Source organism: Colossoma macropomum, unplaced genomic scaffold (genome assembly GCF_904425465.1).
Source record: "Colossoma macropomum unplaced genomic scaffold, Colossoma_macropomum, whole genome shotgun sequence".
Taxonomy (NCBI): domain Eukaryota; kingdom Metazoa; phylum Chordata; class Actinopteri; order Characiformes; family Serrasalmidae; genus Colossoma; species Colossoma macropomum.
Window position 1 is genome coordinate 181458 of NW_023495350.1, and position 21808 is coordinate 203265.

Consider the following 21808-nt stretch of genomic DNA (forward strand, 5'->3'; position numbering starts at 1 on the left):
AATGCCAAGAATCTAAGCTGGCAGGGAAACAGAAGTCAGCCATGAAGATCAGCTGCTGCCACAGACTTTGGGTCAAAAGCAGCATAGAGAGTAAAGGTTCACTGCCCTTGTTGGTCCTACAACCAGGTGAGTCGAGATGAGAGAGAGGAAGCAGCTCCAAGTCATGGTGAGGGGCCTGAGTTGAGTGCGTGGGCTCCCACCTATACAGGATTTGTGCATGCTCTGGACTTACTGGTGACAGCTGGGGCCGTGCTTGACCTCAAGAAGCAAACACTGGGCCATAATATTTTCATTAAAACACAAAAAATACTTAATTTCAGAAAAGATGTGTTTTAGTAGTTGTTTAGTAGTTTTATTAGTTAATGTTCCACACTGATTTTCAGGCTATTGAATCAGGATGCATTGCTTCAGGATTTACCAAGGAAAACGATCTGAATGTCCCCTAAAATTAGTGCCGCTGTCACAGTTGTAGCTGATGAACTTCTGCTTTATTCTAGTGGTCATAGCGGTCATATCAGATTGTGTTTTGTTATTTGTACTTTGCAAAAGTGTTTTTGTGTTTTTACCCTATAAATGTTGATTTTGTATATATGTACCTTATTACTATCTCTATTAATGCCTTGGGTTTAAATAGATCATAACATAATCCTTGTAAATATCGAAGACTGGAATACATCATTATTGTATGAATGGATACTTAAGTACGTACATATGTACACTGAAGAATAACAAGTAACAAGCAGTTAACAAGTAATAAGAACACTGTTGTCTCTGTGTGTGAAATATTTTGAAATGTTGGATGTTGAGCAATGGGGGGTTAGAAGAACTACTGTGAAAACCATTTGTACCTCTCCACAAAGTCCCAAGATTAAACCATGTGCAACTGCTACAGTTAAAACATTAATTATCATAGTTATTAAATTATTTAAAGTCTCTTCATCTTTTTCTCCTCAGTCTGGCTCTCCTCTGGATCAGCTCCTCAGCTCAGCAATGACAACTGTAGCACCTTTTCTCTCTCAATTTCTCCTACTTTTACTCAGACTGTCCCTTACCCTACAGTTATACTATTTTTTGTCATTCTGGATTCTGGATTGTGTAAAAGTCCGAACTGATACTAAATGGTATCTTAACGCTGGTGAAATCAGCTGGAGTTGCACAATAGCAGGTACACAGCACATCTCAAACTCTTGTGAGTTCATTATCACATGGTAACTTCCCAAGAACACAGCTTTGTTGTTTGAGTTCTTGGTATTGAGTAGTGTTACAGTAGTGACATGAAAACAGGGAACAGCTTTTTTTAAATTTTTTAAATTACTATTTAAAGATTAAACTCACCATATATCTAAATGTTCTAACCATTTTAAAAGAAATCAAAAAGATCTTTAAAAAATGTAAGTAGTATTATTTTCACGTGTAAATTTAGGGGTCAGGGTTTGGGATAAATATAAATATTGATGTCGTAATATGTGATTAATTATTATTTGAATGAATATACATACATTCACATTATACATACTATATATATGTATGTATGTATATGTATGTATATATATAACAAGTAGCAAGGACTTGGTAGGGGTGTCTGTGTGTGAAATGTTGTGGCTATTGAGCAAGCAGGAGTTAGAACAACTGTTGTGAAAACAGTTTACGCCACCCTAAAGACAGCTGTGCAATGATAAAACCATGTACAACTGCCAGAATAAAAAATAGCATTTGGACACAATAAAAACACATCATGCACATTTACATGAAAATATTTTTTTTCACTGAAGAAAAAAAGGCACAGTTCAACTGAGGGACCCAAAATTGGTGGACACTGTATTCAGTTTCAGTTTTCAGAGCTCTAAGTGGATAATAACTAACAAATAACAAAATATATGACTACATAGTTGCTCAGCTTTGATTTTGTCCAATATAGTATTTGTAATTTAGCAAATTGATAAGCAGTTCATATTCATGTTATGTTCTAGAGTTCAGTGTTACAGTTCTGTAATTTTGTAATACACAGTTATGTTAAAGGCTGAGACTGAGTGAGAAATGAATTAAAGAATTTTGGAATTTGTGGTCACTGAGTGTATCTGTATTCTAGTATGGAAAAAAATGGTCACTGTTTGATCTACACAGAGTGATGACGTTCAAACTGTATGAAGGGGGTTTTTTCTCTTTTTTTTGAATACTATAAAAGCTGATCCAACACTAATCAGTTCACTGGTTGGAACATGAATGGGAAAGCTCATAACACTCAACATGGCGTCTGTTTACTGGGAAAGTCACGCACTTCAAATAAAGCAGCCAATAGGCTAACAGGTTATGTCGCTAGATGGAAATGCTCCTTCCATCGTTCCAAAGGAACGAGCTAGAAAAACACATTTTTGTGAGTCATTTGGACCAAACACTACAAACTATTAATACTGTTAGATTTCAAAGATGTTTTTGAAATGTTATTGTGGCTTTTATGTTCAGGTTTATGGAGCTCTCATGCTTAAGGACTTTAGGTTACCAAGAGGCTGAATTAAGTTGACAGACTAAAGAAAAACTTCTGCTTCAAGAGGTTTCTGCACATGTGTCACGTGACTCACAAGCCTCAAACATCATCACAGACTCACATCTGTGGCCAGCGTCACTATCTAACACAACATTCTTAGTTTAGAGAAGGATTTACTATCACAGTTGAGCACAGATACTCTGCATTAAGCTGACCTGCAGCACATACAGAGTCACTTTTAGAGTTATCAGAGTTAATAAAGTTAACATCAGTCAGAGCAGAATGGAAATGATGGAGGATATTTATGCAAATTCAGGATTTACTGCAGACAACAGAAGAAATTCAGACAGCAGTGGACACTCATATGAAGACATTTATGCCAATGAGGACAACATAGAAACACGAAAGACCAGGAGAAACAAAAGGAGCTCTGGTACAGTAACTGCAGAGAATTTACACATTAAAAATGCTGAGAAAGTGGACAAAACCTCTCACTCACATACAGCAGATCCTCAGTACAGAGGTAAGTTTAAGTCTATATTGGGTTTTTTTGACAAACACATGTATTACTATGTTAAATAGTGCTATAGGCCCACACTAAAATGTACTATTAACCAGCTTTAATCAGTAAACAAAAGGAATTTTCCAAAGTTTCTCATATCATTGAGTGAGCTGAAAAGTAGTTAAGATTGATTAACATGTCAGCTGACATCTTATTGTAACTGGCAGGTTTAACTTGCACTGTACAGTATAACACGGGTAATTCGTTCACTGTCTGGATGCGAGATGTAGATATTATGGTTCTGATGCTAGGAAACAGACACAAGTCAGTTCACTCAATCATAATTTGCTAATGCAAGTGGATTTCAGGCCAAAATACATTAAAATAATGAGAAGAAATGAGGTTTAAAGTGAAATGTCACCACCATCACCATATCTAGTCATGATTTAATCATACATGAACACACATACACAGAAAGTGAAATCTGTATGAATATAAAGTATATAGCTGTCAACAACCACAAGAGGGAGCCATCCAGCTGATCTGAGGCTCTAAAACACAAAGAATATGAGTGAATAGGAGACTCTCTCGGTGTGGCTCACTCACTGTAGATCCCTGCCCCAGCGAAGTACCACTCATAGTAAACGTACCACTAAAGTCATGTTGGGGCTCCATGACAAGCGACTATCACTAGAGAGGTCATATAAGAACTTACTGAAGCAATTCATTTCACGTCGGTGTGGTATGAAATGTCCTATATTTAATATTATAGGCCCACACTAAAATGTAACATAACCAGCTTTAATCTGTAACCAAACGGAATGTTTTTTCAAGCTTTCTCATCTCATTCTCATTTCTCATATCAATTTGTCTTGTGCTGTACTGTATCATACAGGAGTGTAACAGGTTTTGCAATTTTTAATGTTATTATTGCTAGAACCTTATGTGAGGGTGTGAGTTAACCCGGATTTATTTATTTAAGTCTACAGACCAGGGCAAGAGAGAGAAACGCTCGCACCAAGGATGCTTCAGAAAAGGGAATTTATTGGCTAAATATCAAACTACTTTGGACTACATTCAATCATAAACAATAGAAAATAAAAACAGAAAACAAAACAAAACAAAGTGATAGTAATGAAAGTCAAAAAGACAAAATAGCTCGAGTAGAGTGATTCACGGCTAAACGGTATGAGGCAGTGTGGTTTGGGAAGTCGCTTGGGAGAGCCTCTAGAGAATTAACCTAAGCATGTACGGGAATTGATGGAACCAGCTTACGTTGGAGTCGGGGGCTGACTTCAGGAGGGGTCGTCTCAGGACAGACTCGATCAAAGGCTGGGGCTCAGGCGGTGGTTCCTCTCCTCGCTGGCCGTGGATGCTGCATCTCCGTGCGGGCAAACGCCCTTCCGTCAGTGATTGGGCGGACGCGTCTCGTGGCCTTCTGACGGTGGAGCTTGGGCAGCCTTTCGAGGGTCGATCTGTTCACAGACCAGTGCGTGGCTCTGGGTGCGATGCTGGGTCTCCGTGGCGTCAGAACTGCTCCCACTCTGCTGGCGAGGTTCAAGTTGCAATCAGGGTTCTGAGGCTGTTGATACTAATTTAACTAACTACCTCTCTTTAGCAGACTCGAAAGTTATGGATATATTCTCCCTGGCCAGACAAGAAACATCCACCTTCCTTCTCTGAGGGTGGTTTAGACTTAAGGTGTGTAGACAAACAGGCAAATTACAAAACAAACAAAGGTTTCAGATCTGAAAATTTAGCGTCCTAATACTTCTGACCTGTCTTTCTGACCAAGGCCGGCACAAACTTAGAAATTTAGCTATCCTCTTGTTGCGAACGCAGGACTCTGAACTGAACTGCTGAAATTTGTGGTGCACTCTGGTTTTGCTCGGCTGGAGGTCCTACCCTTTGAAGGTGGAGCCAGAGTGCTGATAGGTTCTCCTCACCTAAGGTTACTAGCTACTCATTGTTTCCAGCTCTGATTGGTTGCGCATAATTTTGAGGAATGCCTTCCCCAGAATCACTGCCTCCTTTGTTTCAGCTAGTTTAAACAAAGAAAAAGAAACAGTTCTATATCATCAAATTGGTTTAACTTTCAAAATCAGGGAATGAACAACTAGGATATTCAGGCATGTTTCTAAGAGAGAGTTTAACCCTTGTTACCTGATACACAACACATGTTAAAGAACACAGGTACTATTTGCCTATCATATCTGAACATGACCCAATGCATGAAGAAATCGAAACAAAAGGAAAGGAACAAAGGAAGAAAAGAAAAGAAAACCACATTCAGATACGTATTGGTCAATGGTCTAAACTCATAGCAATTAAATGGTTGGGTCTGACTGTTATCAAAATTATACTCTACGTATTTCTAGTGCTTAATAGTAGAAAAAGATACAGGTAATATTTAGGCACTACCCAACAACAAGATTAATACAACAAGTAGTATTGCTTACAGATTATATAAATGTTGATAATCAAGCAGACAAAGCAAGAAGTTTCTTGGGTTCCTTATAAGCACATGTCCTTACAGTGGTGATGTGGTAATTCTCATTTTCACCCCATGGGGGTGCTGTGGGTCCATGCTTGAGATCCCCAGGGGATTTAGAAAGTTTAAATTTGCAGTCGAGATTGTCGTATCAGTTCCGTTCTTGGTATGTCTAGTTTAGTTAAAAAGAGTTCTAACGAATGGTTGCAGTTTGGAGTGGACATATACCTTAGAAATGTACTTTCTGTTACTTAAAGATAAAGTTGTCCACCGGACTTTGGAGGGCCATCAGGCCAATATTCCAGGGAGGTGTTCTGTTGCCCCCTGGGTCAAGGGAGAGGGGTGCTGGTTCTTGATTCATTCGTAAATTTGACTGAGTTTGGGGTTGGGAGTGTTAAGTCGACAGATTAACACTTTCAACTCCAGGCTCGCTGGAGCCAAAAGGCCCTTAACTTTAGGGGTGTTGAAACGTTAGAAACACTCAGCTTAGGGGGTTAAGTTTCAGTCAGTGTTCGCTACAGGAGCAACCTACTAGAGCCTTTTACTCTCTAGCCCTCTCAGAAACTTAGCACAAGAAGGTAGATGTAATTATTAGGCCCTGAAACAGATACAAGTCAGTTCACTCAATCAGAAGAAGCCAGTGCTATAAATAGATGTGAATTTAACATCAAGAAACATCAGATATTTTAAAAAAATAAACCAGGACTCACTGCTCACAGCAAACACAAATAAACAAAAGAGAACACAGCAAGCTCAGTTGGGGGAATTTCCCTGTAAGAAAGAGGACTGGCTCACCAAATCATATAAAGTCTGATCTGAGGCCCTAAGGGTCTTACCACGTATAGTTCTGTCTCACTTAGAATTTTTTTTGTGAAAACACCTCTTGAGCCTCATGTTAGTTGGATGGCTCCCTCTTGTGGTTGTTGACAGCTGCTTACATTTACACACACAAAAAAACTCATTTTCTTTGTATGTGTGTACACATATATGATCAAACCATGACCCGAAAGGAAGCCAGGTGCACATTACCTCAGAGCTTTGTATTCGTAATATAAACACACTTTAAAGCAAACTTTCTGTTCCTCTTCAACACTGATATCTCAAACCATTTGTTGTTCACACCACAAGTCCTTTCGAACTCAGACAGACTTCACATGGGTAATGGCGAATCATGGGTAGTGTGGTTTAAGTTCATTATATAACATGTTTGAAGCTGTAAAAAATAGTGCCATGGTATTAAACAGTAAAAGGTCAACATCATTCATGGAATCATTTTGAACTGTATTATTTTCATTAACATTGTATTTTATTACATCACATTTTATTACATATGGTTTGTTGCTGTTTTATACAAGCATTAAACCATTTAAGGCCATGCATTCCTATGATTACCATGGGTGGGGGGTGTAATTATCTTTTAATGGAACAGTTAGTAAATCACCCAAGATGCAACTGATCAGCAAGGACTTTAGTTTACAATGGGAGATCCTAGGCTAACACTGCTAACAAACACTGGACCAAACTCTGTAAATACATATCTAAAAGACAGACGCATCAATGTGGTTTAGAACACGGGATGACTTACTTCAGTCTATGAAAAGAAAAATAAATTTCCCTGCATAGATGAATGATGTGGCAGCCATTGTGAGTAACCAGAACCACTTTTACCTTAGCACAATATGTGGTATCATTGTAGGAAGTGTAGTGAAGAGTAAGTTTTTGTACTTTTGTAGTGAAGAAGGCCCATTCTGGTTTTCTCCAAAGGCCTCACATCCCAAACCCAGGCCTGTTTGTTTAAAACCCCCACCACCTACAGAGCTGAGTGCCGCTGTCTCTGGCCAGTCTGCCATTTCGGCCCTCAGAGGATTAAAGACATCAACTTTTCTGACTATTTATGGAGGGCCGTCTGTCCTTTTTCAAATCTTCCCCCCTCTTCACACCAAATACATTTCCAAGAGTCGTAAAACATGCCCAGAAATCTAATAATTTGTTTTGTTTCTTAAGCAGCCACGTATGACCCAACCCTCTAAATTTAAAGAAATCTAACTTCCAAGACTAATATTAACTCCTAATTTCCACCAAACACAAGTTTGGTGAAAAAGACAGAGACAATATTGTCTGTCTGACAAGCTGTAATTCACACACACTACAGCTATTTTCCAGACCCAGGTCCACTTGCTCTGCAAGTTCGGTACATTTGGTCAAGTGTGAAAGCTGTTTTCGAGCACGGAAGTGGCCCAGAGAACTGATCTCTGGTCCTCCTGAAATCGGTGGTCTGGGTTTTGCTTCCAGTGATTGGTTCATTTTGTAACACGACTGCTTTGACTTAACGCAGTACTTCCCTTTTCAAGTTACATGATGGCAGGAAAGGATTGTTGAGGACTGTTCTTTGCCGCTAAAGTGCGTGTATCTGAGGACAACAATAAAAAGCAGCAAATGGATGAGGCTAGTGCCAACCATTGTGCAAACCTGCACGCAGAAATGTGATGTATGGAATTACACAATCGATTCACAGTTTGGATCGAACTCCTGAATGTGAAAGCAAAACAGCAACCGTGAGCCCCTCCTCAAAACGAGCCCAGAATCAGTCCTCAGCACGGCCTCAAGTATTCATATACAGAGCTAAACAGAAAGTAGTTACAGAGTAAGGGAAGATATAAGTTAGCTAGCTGACAAGTCAACTAGTGCCTGTTGTAAGTGGATGGTTATAGTACTGCAGTGTTGTGCCGAAGAGTCAGGAGAGATCATAATATCTGCTTGAAAAATTTTCTTTTATTTTGAACACAGCAGAGAAGCCACTTTTCTAAGATTCGAAATAGCTGAGATCACCTGCAGCAATAAAATTCCACTCTACAGTAGACACTTAGCTAGGCTAACAAAACCTCTTCTCTGAGTCGGTATCTCCTCGAGGACCAAAGAGTCAGGACATTTCCCCCCCATTGGAAGATTTTTTTTTTTTTTTCACTGGGAAGAATAATATCTTTAGATGCATGCATGATGTTTCTGAAATGATGAGGCACCGAATCAGGTCCATTACAGGAGCCCCCCACCCCACCAGACGCAGAGTACGAAGTTATATTTAATCTGTAATCTTGTTATAGAATTTTTTACCATAAACTTTGTGTTATGTTCAAGTATAAAGTAGGTATTATTTTTATTACGTATCGTTCACTTGCCTAAAACAAACTAAACATCTGGTAATGTTTTAAATAGTAAGTTTGGGTTATTTTCTGGGCTGCATTTTTATCTTCTAAGATAATTCTGCTTGTTTCAAGCATATTTCTTACAACAAGCAAAATCATCTGCCAACATAATGATATAATTTGACTAAAATCACTTAAAACAAATAAAAAACATCCAGAAATAAATTAAATATTCTTATAATATACTTACAAAAATCTTAAAAAATCTAAATTTTAAAAATGTATCTGCTAGATTTAAGATAATTTCACTTGCCAAGATAAGATTTCTTTGCAGTGCATGGTGCGTTGAAAGTGGGAGGGGGCTATGTATACAAAGTTCTGTAATATCTACATGTTAAAACTAAAATATCTAAAAATATCCATTATCAGAATCTGGGATTGTGTGCTTTGACTATAAACACTGCATGGACAAAAGTATTGGGACACACATTGTCAAATTCAGGTTTCATTCAGTCCCTTTGCCACAGGTGTATAAAATAAAGCACCTAGCCATGCAGTCTGCCTTTACTGAAATAGGGTGCCACCACTGCAACAAGTCATTGTGGAAGAAAGTTCTTCCCTCCTAGATATTCCACAATCAACTATGAGTGGTGTTATTGAACAGTGGAAGTGTTTAGGAACCACAGCAACTCAGTCACGAAGTATCAGACCACGTAAAGTTACAAGTTACAAGTGTCAGATGGAGTGGTGTAAAGCATGCTGCCTCTGGACTCTGGAGCAGTGGAAACGTGTTCTATGGAGTGACAAATCAGGCTTCCCTATCTGGCAGTCAGATGGAGGAGTCTCGGTTTGACGAATGCCAGGAGAAAATTACCTGCTTGACTGCATTGTGCCAACTGTAAAGTTTGGTGGAGGAGGGATAATGTTATGGGGTTGTTTTTCAGGGTTGGCCTAGACCCCTTAGTTCCAGTGAAGGGTAATCTTAATGCTTCAGCATAACAAGGCATTTTGGACAATTGTAAGCTTCCAACTTTGTAGGAACAGTTTGGGGAAGGACCTTTTCTTTTCAGGCATGACTATGTCCCAGTGCACAAAGCAAGGTCCGTAAAGAGACGGCTGGGTGAGTTTGGTGTGGAAGAACTTGACTGGCCCGCACAGAGCCCTGACCTAAACCCCATCACACAGACGGAGATTGTGAGCCAGACCTCCTCGTCCAACATCAGAGTCTGACCTTACAAATGCTCTTCTGAATGAATGGAAAAGAATTCCCACAGACACTCTCCAAAATCCTGGAGAAAGCTTCCCAGAAGAGTGGAAGCTGTTATAGCTGCAAAGCGGGGACCAACTCCATATTAATGCCTATGGACAGATAACACACTCATTGTGATCAACAAATACTGGGAAGCTCCATTCCCAGCAACTGCCATAAATGATGAGCAGAGAATGCAGTGCATGTACACCCTGATACCACCAGTTTCTGAGTTTTATTAACACACTCGGTGTAAAAACAGTTCCAGAATCAAAACTACTCAACACTGAAATTTTAACATCAGGGCATCTGTTGAAAATGTGTTCCGTAAAGTGTTTAAAATCATAACTGACTAACTCAACAGCAGCACAACAGCATAAGGCCTTTCACTCTCTATCACACAAGGACAGAGTATTTGTAGTATCACATGTTAGTATCTTCTTAGTTTAACATCACAACAATTACACATTCAGTGAAATATGCACGTATGTACTTTCAGGACTGAGCACTGCCCACAGAAGATGCTACAGACTGACTGCAGTGTGTCTGGGGCTGCTGTGTGTTCTCCTGCTGACTGCCATTACAGTGCTATGGATCAAGTTCAACAACCTGACTATACAGAGAGACCAGTTACAGACCAAAAACACCAACCTGACTACAGAGAGAGACCAGTTACTGACCAGTTACACCAAGCTGACTATAGAGAGAAACCAGTTACAGACCAGTTGCACCAAGCTGACTATAGACAAAAACCAGTTGGAGTCAAGCTGCATCAATATAAAAAATAAAATGGATGACCTTCAGAAAAAATGTCCTTCTTTAGGTAAGCTGACACATTTAAACACATGGAGGGGAAGAATAGTTAAGAAGTCAACAGAACAGAATAGTCAAAAAGTCAACAGAGAAATAACAGCACTGGCAACAAACAAACAGAGTTCAGAGACACGCCATAGCAAAACAATACATCACAGAGCTTAAAGAGAGCACTGATTGCTAGAAACTGATTCAGGTGAGTGAGAGGGACACAGCCAGGGATGTGGAGTCCAGAGCGCTGATAGGAGGAGACTGTGGTGAATTATTCTGTAAAACCATACTTTAGCCAATCAGATCTAAACCCAGCACAGATTTTGGGTCAGAATATTACCATAATTACATAATTTATTGTACATATTGCAATTTCTTATAAGCCACTCAGAGAACTTTACCAATAAAGAACGATTATCAATACTTTGATCCGAGTGTCTGAGTGTGTGTACATGTGTGTTCTTCGTGTTCACATATATAGAGAAGGCAGTGCGGGAGGACTGGACATTTTTCAGCACCAGTCTTTACGTCATCTCTACTGAAGTGAAGAACTGGACTGAGAGCAGACAGGACTGCAGAGGAAGAAGAGCAGACCTGGTGATCATAAACAGCAGAGAAGAACAGGTGAGAGAGAGAGAGAGAGAAAGAGAGAGAATCACTGTTCTTTAGTTGTGCATCTTCAGATTTTGTTATTATAATTATAGGAATTAATTGCCAGAAAGCTGGGCAGTAATCGAGCTTGGATTGGTCGGACACTGAAAGAGAGGACGAATGGAAATGGGTGGATGGCTCAGCACCGACCACTGCGTAAGAATAACTGAATAACTACATTCTAAGCCACGTTTATCTCATCTCATATAATGGGCACTTTGCAGTTCTGAAGGTACTGTTATATTTTTAGTGGTTTTGCTGTATAATATTAACACCACGCCTCATAAATCATAATCTCTTCTTCATTAAGGAATCAGTCTCACAATTTGATATATCAGTCTCATAAATAAGCAATTCATAAATATCTCTAATTTCTATCTAAAAGTTATATCAATGATTTGATTTTTTAAGATTTTAATAAATGTGACATATAGATATTGGCAGCAACCACAATTTGAATGATGTCAAGACAGACAACTTGGCGAAAATAAATGAAACATATGTTAACACGTAATCTACTCTAAGATACAAATAAAATAATTAACAATTATCTGTATATTTACACTGAATATGAGCTAAATGACTATATATGTGCGAGACAGATAGAGACAGATTTAAACAAAATAGATGATCTAAATAAGCTGGTAATTCTTGATTAGCTTGAGCAGCTGATCACCACAGTTACTTACATTAACTTGAAATAGTTAAATTAATTCAGGATAGGCCTGCTGGTTGCTGGGTCCTTTGTTCTTTATCTCAGTAATGCAGAAAATAGAGAAAGGCTGAATGGAGGAGGGGTTCCCCCTTAGAGGTCTACCCCTTTGTGAGGGAAAGGCCAGAGACAAAGAAACCCTGAAAGTTACTTCTTTTTCCTAAGGATTCTCCTGTTCTCCATTTCCCAAAAAACGATTTTGTGATGCCATCTTACCAACGGTCTGAATACAGGATGAGATGATAGAAGCCGCTTAAAATACCCGCCGAATCGTGTTCAAGAGCAGGATGCACCAGTGTACGCTACCAAGAAAATCTTTTTAGAGATTTCAGAGTGCACTGCAGACGTCCAGAGAGAACGGATGAACATGGAGCAATCCAGCTATACTTTAAATTCTGTGTTTTATTTGACTTCTAATCACTCACACCTGTTTCCCTGTGTATATAGTCTGCTTGTTCGTAACCCGTCATTGTGAATTATCGTCTCCCTGTTGAGCATACCGAGCAACATCAAATTGAATGACTGAAAGGAATCCGCAGTCTCGTTTCCCCAATTTTGGCTCTTTCTTTCCAGTCTCCTCCTCCTTTCTTCTCCTTGATTCCTCCATGTTCTTCTGGGGTAGGAGAGGAGTGGTAGGAAGGGAGGGGGAGGAAAGAAGCAGTAGCAAAAGTTTCTGGATACAGCCATTATTTGGAAAGGTCTTTCAACAACTGGGGGCAGTGAACACGTCCTTTTTCTCCTTTGAGGGGAGCTTGCTTTGAATATTTCCGGCAGTACTGACACCTACTGGTCGGCTTGGTACCTACAGTTTTTGCTGTTACAAAACTATATTTAGTATATTTAGTAATATTTAGTAGAAGGACCACAAATTTAAAGTGATATGTAAATGAGTTGTTAGACCTAATGTGGAGCTCCGCAGACTGAACTCGATGCACAGCAGTCAGATTTTTTTTGTCTAACTTGCGATGGGTGGGGCTAAGCTGCTGTTGGCTGAATAGACTGATTTATGTAAATGAGTTCCAAAAAAAGAAGAAAATAGTTGCGTTGTCCTTGTCGGTAGTGATGTGTGAATTGTCTACATCCACACTTAAAGTCATCAGAGGTAAGATATAAATAGATCCATGCCCAGTATGCTTTAAGAAACCTGAATGAAGATATGTTCCATGACTATGTACCATGATATACATATCAGAACTACACAGTGCACCATGTTAGAGGAGAATTTAATCTCATCTGCCAAGAAACTGAATCTCCATAGCATAAAACACAAATAACTCAATGCTGATTACTAAAAAGAAGGTGAAGGTGTTTGCATGGCACGCTCTCCTGACTTGAAGCCCAATGAAAATGCATAGACCGATACAGATTCTCTGGGTTTCAGGTACTGGATGGATGGAGAACCTAATAACCAAGGGGATGAAGATTGTGGTGAAATTCTGGGTCCTGCAGATAAGAAGGTCTGGAATGATGGACCATGCTCTGACCAAAAAAGATGGATCTGTGAGAAAAGAGTGTTTTAATGATACATTAATCGTTAACTATTAAAATGATGCACAAAACAGGCAGAACATATTGAGCAGTTTGACCAGATCTTTATTTTTCTGTCTTTGTACATTTTTTTAAATGAGCTTCCCTTGTACAGTGACTAAATCACTGTCTGTGTTACCATATTTGAGAACAGAAAGTGCATTAGGGTCACTTGACCTTTTACTGCATTTAAAACTGTTTAGTATGAAATTTTGCAGGTCAGGTAAAATGAATGTTAATAGTGCTCAGATCTATCAGAATAATGTAGTTTCACTCCAGTCCTCTTGACTTTGTTTGCTCTCTGGTGGGATAGACTAACCCTTACGAATTTTTCATGTATCATCATCTTGATAGTATTTTTCATGTTGTGTTTGTTGCATTGCGTTTACTCTTTTTTAAACGATGATGTTGACATTTCTTCCTCAAATAGTATCATATTGTTTTCTTTCTTATAGATATAAGTCAGTTAATGATGTGTGCAAAAACAAAATTCATTAAAAATGATAATGAACTTATGCAATCTGTGAGAGTCACAAGAAGTTTGACTGGCCCCATGCTGATGAATTAAAACTCTACATTACTTTTCATAGTACTTAGTACAGTTCATACTGTTTTTACCTTTTACCTACATCCCATCAGATACATTCTTTACATCATTTTGCAAACTGCTTCTCTGATTTTTGAACTTTTTTCATGTTCTGTTGTTCATGTTTATCATGTTCACTTTGAAGACTGTTCAAGGAATTGAAGTTCAGACATGATTATCAATGAACAGATATGGCAATAAGTCATGAGCACTTGTTGGTGGTAATGCTATTTTTATTGTTAAAATATATTCATTTTCTATGCTGATAGTATTTCATTTTATTCATTTGAGTTCAGTTATGCAATCACCTGTGCAGGTCAGGATTATTCTGAAATGGTAATTGTAATAAAACAAAACTTCACTTTTAGAACCTTTAGTTTGATGCATATTGCAAATGACAGAGATTGAGCGGGGGGTCTCGGAATGGGTGGACAGTATATCACTGATCACTTGGGTAAAATATCAGGGCTCCAGGCATCTTGAACTCCACAGGAATATCTGGATAGTGAAAATATTTGCTGCAAAACTTTAACAAGGTGGCTGACTAGTCCCCTAGTGTGTTGGAAACCCTACGAGAGCAGAAGAAAAAGAGAGAAATTTTCCTTTTTTTAATATACTTACACTGACGGTTTGACTCGAGAGGACCAAAGGCCCAAGACCCTTAGCTTGAGAACGCAATGCCGGAGATTACCGTCTTGGCCAAGAGACATGTGTACACAGCAGCATGAACTCAGGGCTGAGCTGCAAGTCTCTTCTGAGCGCTCCTTAAATCAAGTGAGCACAGAAGATCATTCGTCTCTCTCTGGTGGCCGGGGGTGGCCTAGCAGGAGACCGAGACGTTACAGTACCCCCCAGGAACAGACCTCACATTCCGAAACCCGCAACGGCTGAAACGGGGAGTTATACAGTCCCTGTTTGAGTGGATGTTATCAGCGATCTGTTCTCCTGTGACCGAGTGTGAGTGACGAGGTCAGTGGTGTAACTGTACTGTCCTACAGCGAACTCACCTCTTTACTAACATCGTAACAGCTTTAGCGGTGTTAAATCATGTCTGCAGCGCCAAAGCGTCATATTTTAGTATTAGTGCATTCTCGAGCAACGAAAGTGAAAGAAAGAAGTGGGTTAATGTGAGTTACAGCCCTGATTTAAACGAAAGTAAACTGAGGAAGCTGTGAGGCATTGGAGAGCGGGAGAGCGCTATCTTTCCAGGCTAGCTGTTTTTAGCTGCTGTCTAACTTGAAGCAGCGCTCCGGCAAAACACAGTGAATTAATGATACTGTAGATCAAACAAGACACAAAATCACCGCTTTCAGTTTAAACATACCTAAAAGGAGGACTCTGTTTGTCTGTGTGAGAGATTCACACTGCAGATAATGCTTTTACACAGCGAACGTCAGATATACTGCGGTTCACCCCTTAAACTACTATGGTAGCATAGAGAAACCCAGTCGTCGCTAGCTGGTGTCTGAATACTGCGATCTGCTCTGACATGGATGTGGTAGGAGTGACAGCAGTGACCTACCGAACCGAGTTGACGTTGTTGAGAAACTAAAGAGTTTAGCTCTGTTGTTGGCCACTTGTTTAGCATTTGTAACGGGGTAGCCGAGCGCTCGTCACCAGACAGCTAAAAATAATCTGTTTTCTTTCTTAAATCATGACTATTACAAAAATTGCAGCTGTGCTTTTCAAGCTGATAAAAACAGCTCAGAAACTTTCTCCCACTGTCCCAAGACAGATGTGTGAATTGTTCCACTGTTTGCCGAGTGTTTGTCATGATCCGACCATAAGTGATAGTTTAAAACCACAATTAACCACCCAGGAGCAAAATCAGCTTTCAATGTGAAAGAAATCATGATTTGACATTTATCGCGATATGTATCGATATCGAACGATATGAATTTTGTTTATCGTGATAACGTTTTTGGCCATATCGCCCAGCTCTAAGTGCAGGCCTTTTGTCACGCCCTTGGCATCGCTGCATCAGCAGACCGGCTGCAGCGACTTCAGCCTCTGCCTCCTGCTCAGGGAACATGGGAGGAGGATACCCCAACTGGCTCTTGAAGGGAGACATCCCTAACGAGGAGTGCCATAGGGTGTTATGTGAATACTCTGTCCAAAACAGGTCGGACACCGCGGCGGTCAGGAATCCATAGACCCTCACCACGTGCTGCAACAGTAGCGAGACTGCCTCCTTGGCTGCCGGTAGTCCAAGTACTGCAATACATTTGTAGGCCTTGACTCTGTGAGGACATCAGCAAAAGGGTAAATTAAGGTTTACAAAGTATAGGAAACTTCTGCACATGTATCATGTGACTCACACATCTCAAAGATCATCACAGTCTCATATATGTCACCAGTATTGTTATCTAACACAATATCCCTAATTTAGACCAGGCTAAATGCGTAAATGCATAAGAACCAGAAGCAACAAAAGGAACTCCAGTACAGGAACTGCAGAGAATATACACATTAAGAAACGATGAGAAAGTAGACAAAATGTCTCACTCGCGTAAAGACGAGATGCTAAAGGCCCACACTAAAATATATTATTAGTCAGCTTTAATCAGTAACCAAAAAGGAATGTTTTTTCAAGCTTTCTTGTATCATAAGTAGGTCTGATTAACATCTGACCATGAAAAATTACATTGCAGGTTTATCTTGCATTGCACTGTATCACATAGAGGCAATCCTGTATAAGGCCTTTCACTGTCTAGCCCTTGTGGGAACTTTGCACAAGAAAGCAGAAATGATTTTGACTCCTGGAAACAGACAAGAGTGAGTTCACCCAATCAGAAGCAGCTGGTGCACAAAATAGATGTGAATTTCGAGTAAAGAAACTCGAATGTCAGGGAAAAAATTACTGCAAGAAAAAGGGCAGAATATTCACCACTATATAAAGTCCTGATTTGAAATTTACATAAATGTAAGTAGCTGTCAACAAACACATGAGGGAGCCATCCAACTGATATGAGGCCCTAAGTATGTTCTCACATGTAGAGTCAGCTGCAAATGACCTCAGTGCTTTGGTGTTCACAATGTAAGTAAACTTTAAAGGGGACTCATTTCTCTTTCTCGTCCTCTTGAATACAGATGAGATCTCAGATCACTTGTTGTTCACATCGCATATCCTTTAGAGCTCAGAGCCCACCTGGGCAATGCTGAATTATGTGTAATGTGCTTCAAGTTCATCATATAACAAGATCTGATTGGCTGAGCCAGGTTAAAAGCTATGAATCAAATAACCGAATGTTCACTGAATCATCTTTGAGCTAATTTATTTTTTGTTGAACATTGTATTTTATTATGTTGTATTTTATTACACTGTATATTAAATTGCTTGATAAAAGATGATGAAAAGCAAAAGTTATTTGCTATTTTATGTTGAGAAACGTTCTTCTTGAATTGTTGCACTATTTGATCGTGCAGTCTTTCACAGAGTGGTGAACTCCTCCTCACCTTTACTTCTGAAAGACTCAGCCTCTCTGAGATGCTCTTTCATACCCAGTCATGTTACTGACCTGTTGGCAATCAACCATCAGGTGTTATTTTTAGCACTACACAACTTTACCAGTCTTTTGTTGCCCCCGTCCCAACGTTTTTGGAACATGTTGTTGGCATCAAATTCAAAATGGGCAAATATTCTTTAAAAAACAATAAAATTTCTCAGTTTCAACATTTGATATGTTGTCTTTGAAGCATTATCAATGAAATATAGGGTTTAAATGATTTGCACATCATTGCATTTTGTTTTCATTCACATTTTTCACAGCGTCCCAACTTTTTGGGAACACACAGAGTATTATGTTTTGGTTTCACAAAGCATGAATTATACAACAAACGAACCATAATGTTACTGAGACCTTTTCTGAAGGTTGTCTTCCCGCAAGTTTTACACTAGCACAAAGCTAACATAACCCATGCCAGGACATGGACCTCTGCTTTGCTTTGTAGTCAAAAATGCCCTCAATCATAGTGAAATTACTAGAACACATACCATTGGGTAACACAGTCGTGCTGAAACAACTGCTGCCACAAAGATGGAAGCAAATAATTGTCTGCAATGTCTTTTTATATGCTGTAGCATCAATATTTCCATTCACTGGATCTAAAGAGCCGAGCCAAAACCCTGAAAATCAGCCCCAGTCCATTATCCCTCCTCCACCAAACTTTACTGTTGGCACTGTGCAGTAGGTAGTGATCTTCTGGCATCTGCCAAACCCAGATTCATCCATCAGACTGTTGGATTTTGAAGCGTGTTTCATCACTCCAGAGAACACATTTCCACTGCTCCACAGTCCAGTGGTGGCGCGCTTTACACCACTCCAGGTAACACCTGGCATTGTGCATAATGATCTAAGACTCATGTGCAGCTGCCCAGCCATGGAAACCCAATTCATGAAGCTCTTGTTCTTGTATTGATGTTGCCACCAGAGGCAGTTTAGAACTCTGCAGTGAACGAAGCAACATATAGGCGATTTTTATGAGCTGTGAGCTTCAGCAGTTGGCAGCCCCACTCTGTGAGTTTACCTACTGCTGCTTAGTGGCTGAGCTGTTGTTGCTTCTAGGTGCTTCCATTCTAGCTGGCTTGTGGCAAAGGTGACATGCTATGACAGTGCCATGGTTGAAGTCACTGAGGTTTTCAGTACAACCTGTTCTGCTGCTAATGTTTGTCTAAGCAGATTGCATAACTAGATTTTATTGCTAGGTTTGATTTTGCAGACCTGTTAGCAATAGGTGTGGCTGAAACACCCAAACAAGTAATTAGGATGTACACATATTTTTGGCTTTCTCTCTTTCTCTTTACCAACCCCACTACCAAACACAAATTAACACCAACAACATGCACATACAACTTAAACTACCAAACAAACACAGTACCAACAATAAACGGTCCCATGTAAAGAAAATATATATATATATATATATATATATATATATATATATATATATATATATATGATAAAAAAGAAACACAGTGTCTTAATTTTGCATGTTAGAATTTAGACAAAACAGCACAAAGGTTTTGGTTAAGGTGTTTGGATGGTACTCTCTCCTGACTTGAAAAATGTACAGATTGATTCAGAATCTCTGGGTTTCAGGTACTGGATGGATGGAGAACCAAACAACCAAGGGAATAAAGATTGTGCTTAGATTTTGGGTTCTGAAAGTTAGAAGATCTGGAATGATGGATCTGTGAGAAAAGTGCTTCAATAAAAAAATTGATGTAGCGTTCCTGCACATACTTAAAATGAAAATAAAAAGACTTAAAATAATGTCTTAAAGTATGAACACTAATCTGGACTTCCCTAATTAAACTCAAAGACTTGAAAACTGAGTCTCTAATCTTGTGCATTAAATTAATCAACCAAAACATGCAGCCACTATCGGTCCTGTCCGCTCAACTGACCGCTGATGAAGGACTAGAGGTCAGCAGAACTGACAAGTCAAACATACTGAAAAGACATAGATCCATGTTTCTGGATCCATGTTCAAAGCAAAGATCCATGTTTTTTCAACCAGTAGGTATGATTAAAATAGATATTTAATACATGCATTATCACAGAGTGTCAATTATGGAGTGCAAATTGTTTTTATAATGCTGAGGTCTTTAAAAGGTATTTATATCAGTAAAAAAATATAGTATTGAGCATATACTTAGATATTTATTGTTTTTGTCTTTGTACATGTTTTCTAAGAATGAACTCAAGTGTCTGTCAGTTGAACTTCCCATTGCAGAGACTGAGACACTGTCTATGCTACAGTATCAACATTTGGGAGCAGAAGGTGAATTAGGGTCATGTGAGCGTTTAAAATATGCTTATGTGACCCTAATTTATGTAAGAATTAAAGAAATGTCAGAGGTAAAGGTAGGTCCTGTCATGTGAAATCAGTGTCATAATAATATACTTTCACATGTCTGAAGTGTGAACACTGAGTCTCCAGCCCCCTGTGTTTGGTTGCTCTCGGGTGGGCACGCTTTTACATCACTTTTTAGTCTACAGTTTTACAGAGATTAATCTTTTCTTTCTCTTTAAGTTGTTTAGTTTTTCTTTGACTTGTTAATGATGTGAATGTTTGTTTATATTGTTATTCTGGTACCATCTGAAGCAATTCCTACATGAGTATGACCACAATGATCCAAATTTGGGGCACCAATGACCAGCTTAAGACCTGATCCAACACTAGTTCACACATTGCTGTATAGTTTACCAGGCAGACCAAATGAAATAGCAGAGGTTACTGTTTGTCCCTGAACTTAGTTCAAATATGAACAACTCTGCAAACCCAACTCTACAATCTCTCTGCATGAGAATATCCTCCTAAATGAGGACGTTACCAAGAAAGTAAATTAAGGTTGACGAACTGAAAGAATACTTCTGCTTCAAGAAGAAGTGTCTACCACAATCTCCTTAATGTAGGCCAGGCTATTTACTATCACATCTGAGCACAGATACTCTAGTGACTTCCTGCCAGCAGCAGCATTAAGCTGATATGCAGAGTCACTTTTAGTTTTCAGAGTCATTAAAGTTAACATCAGTCAGAGCAGAATGTTTACAATGAATGATATATATGCTAATTCAGAATTTACTACAGACAACAGAAGAAATTCAGACAGCAGTGGACATTCATATGAAGACATTTATGCCAAGAGGACAACATAGAAACACATAAGACCAGGAGCAATGAAAGGAACTCCGCAGAGAACATACACATGGAAGATGCTGAGAAAGTGGACAAAAGATCTCAGTCTCATCTTCAGTACAGTGGTAAGATTGATCCTTTACTGGGGTTTTTCACTTACCTACACAACCAGCTTTAATCAGTAACCAGAAGGAATGTTTTCTTCTCAAGAATTCCTGTAGAGTGAGTCACTAATATCATGAATAAAGTCAGTTAGATTAACATTCATGACTAATCATGGTTAACACTTTTCAATAAGGGTAAATGGAAAGTCCTGAATTCATGCATGTAATACCATCATCATGAATATGCATGAAGTAACCATGTCTCATGCATGACTTAATGCACGATAAATTAATGCACAACTTATTAACGAACATAGTAACTGAGTTATTCAATATCATCAGTTAAAATCAGTTAATCAGTTCATGCAGGTATTGATGAGTCAGCAAAAACTAAACAGCGAGTCACCACCTCATAGAACAGGAGTGCTGAGTTATATATTTAGCTTTACTGAAGCACTACTTCTTTATGGGTTCCTGATGTTTGAGGCCATCAAAGTGGTGAAATATTCCATCTTTATCACTGTTGCGATCACAATAATAATTGAGAAAAGACATTAATTCAATAAATCTCTAAGCAATTTTAACCAAACTTTGTTTAAATAAACATTCAAAATTAAACTGAATTACTTTCATCCAGTATTACTGGATTGCCTGGTTTGCTCCCCACACACAGCACATCATGAGCAAATGTAACAAGAGAACTTTGTTAAAATATAAAGAAAAGCAGTCAACAATTACCTCAAAGATCCTGCGAGTTGGAAGAGTAAGGGTGGCTAACAAAGTGACACACTGGACATGGACGTCCAGCTTGGCTTCGCCCTCCTGCACTCTGTAGTCAGAGGCCTCATACTTTCATAGTTTACCATGGCTTCACTCACCATGGTAAGCTACTGTGTAATCTTCTGACAAAGT

General features: G+C 39.1%; 1 protein-coding gene across 1 annotated transcript; it reads left to right on the forward strand.

The window, feature by feature from the left end:
- The first annotated feature begins 41 nt into the window (after window positions 1–41).
- Window positions 42–13695, forward strand: LOC118801852 (CD209 antigen-like protein C). Its single transcript, XM_036562243.1, has 3 exons — window positions 42–126; window positions 11156–11294; window positions 13419–13695. The coding sequence occupies exons 1-3, from the start codon at window positions 42–44 to the stop codon at window positions 13555–13557; spliced, it is 363 nt and encodes a 120-aa protein (XP_036418136.1). The 3' UTR covers window positions 13558–13695.
- Window positions 13696–21808: the final 8113 nt, after the last annotated feature.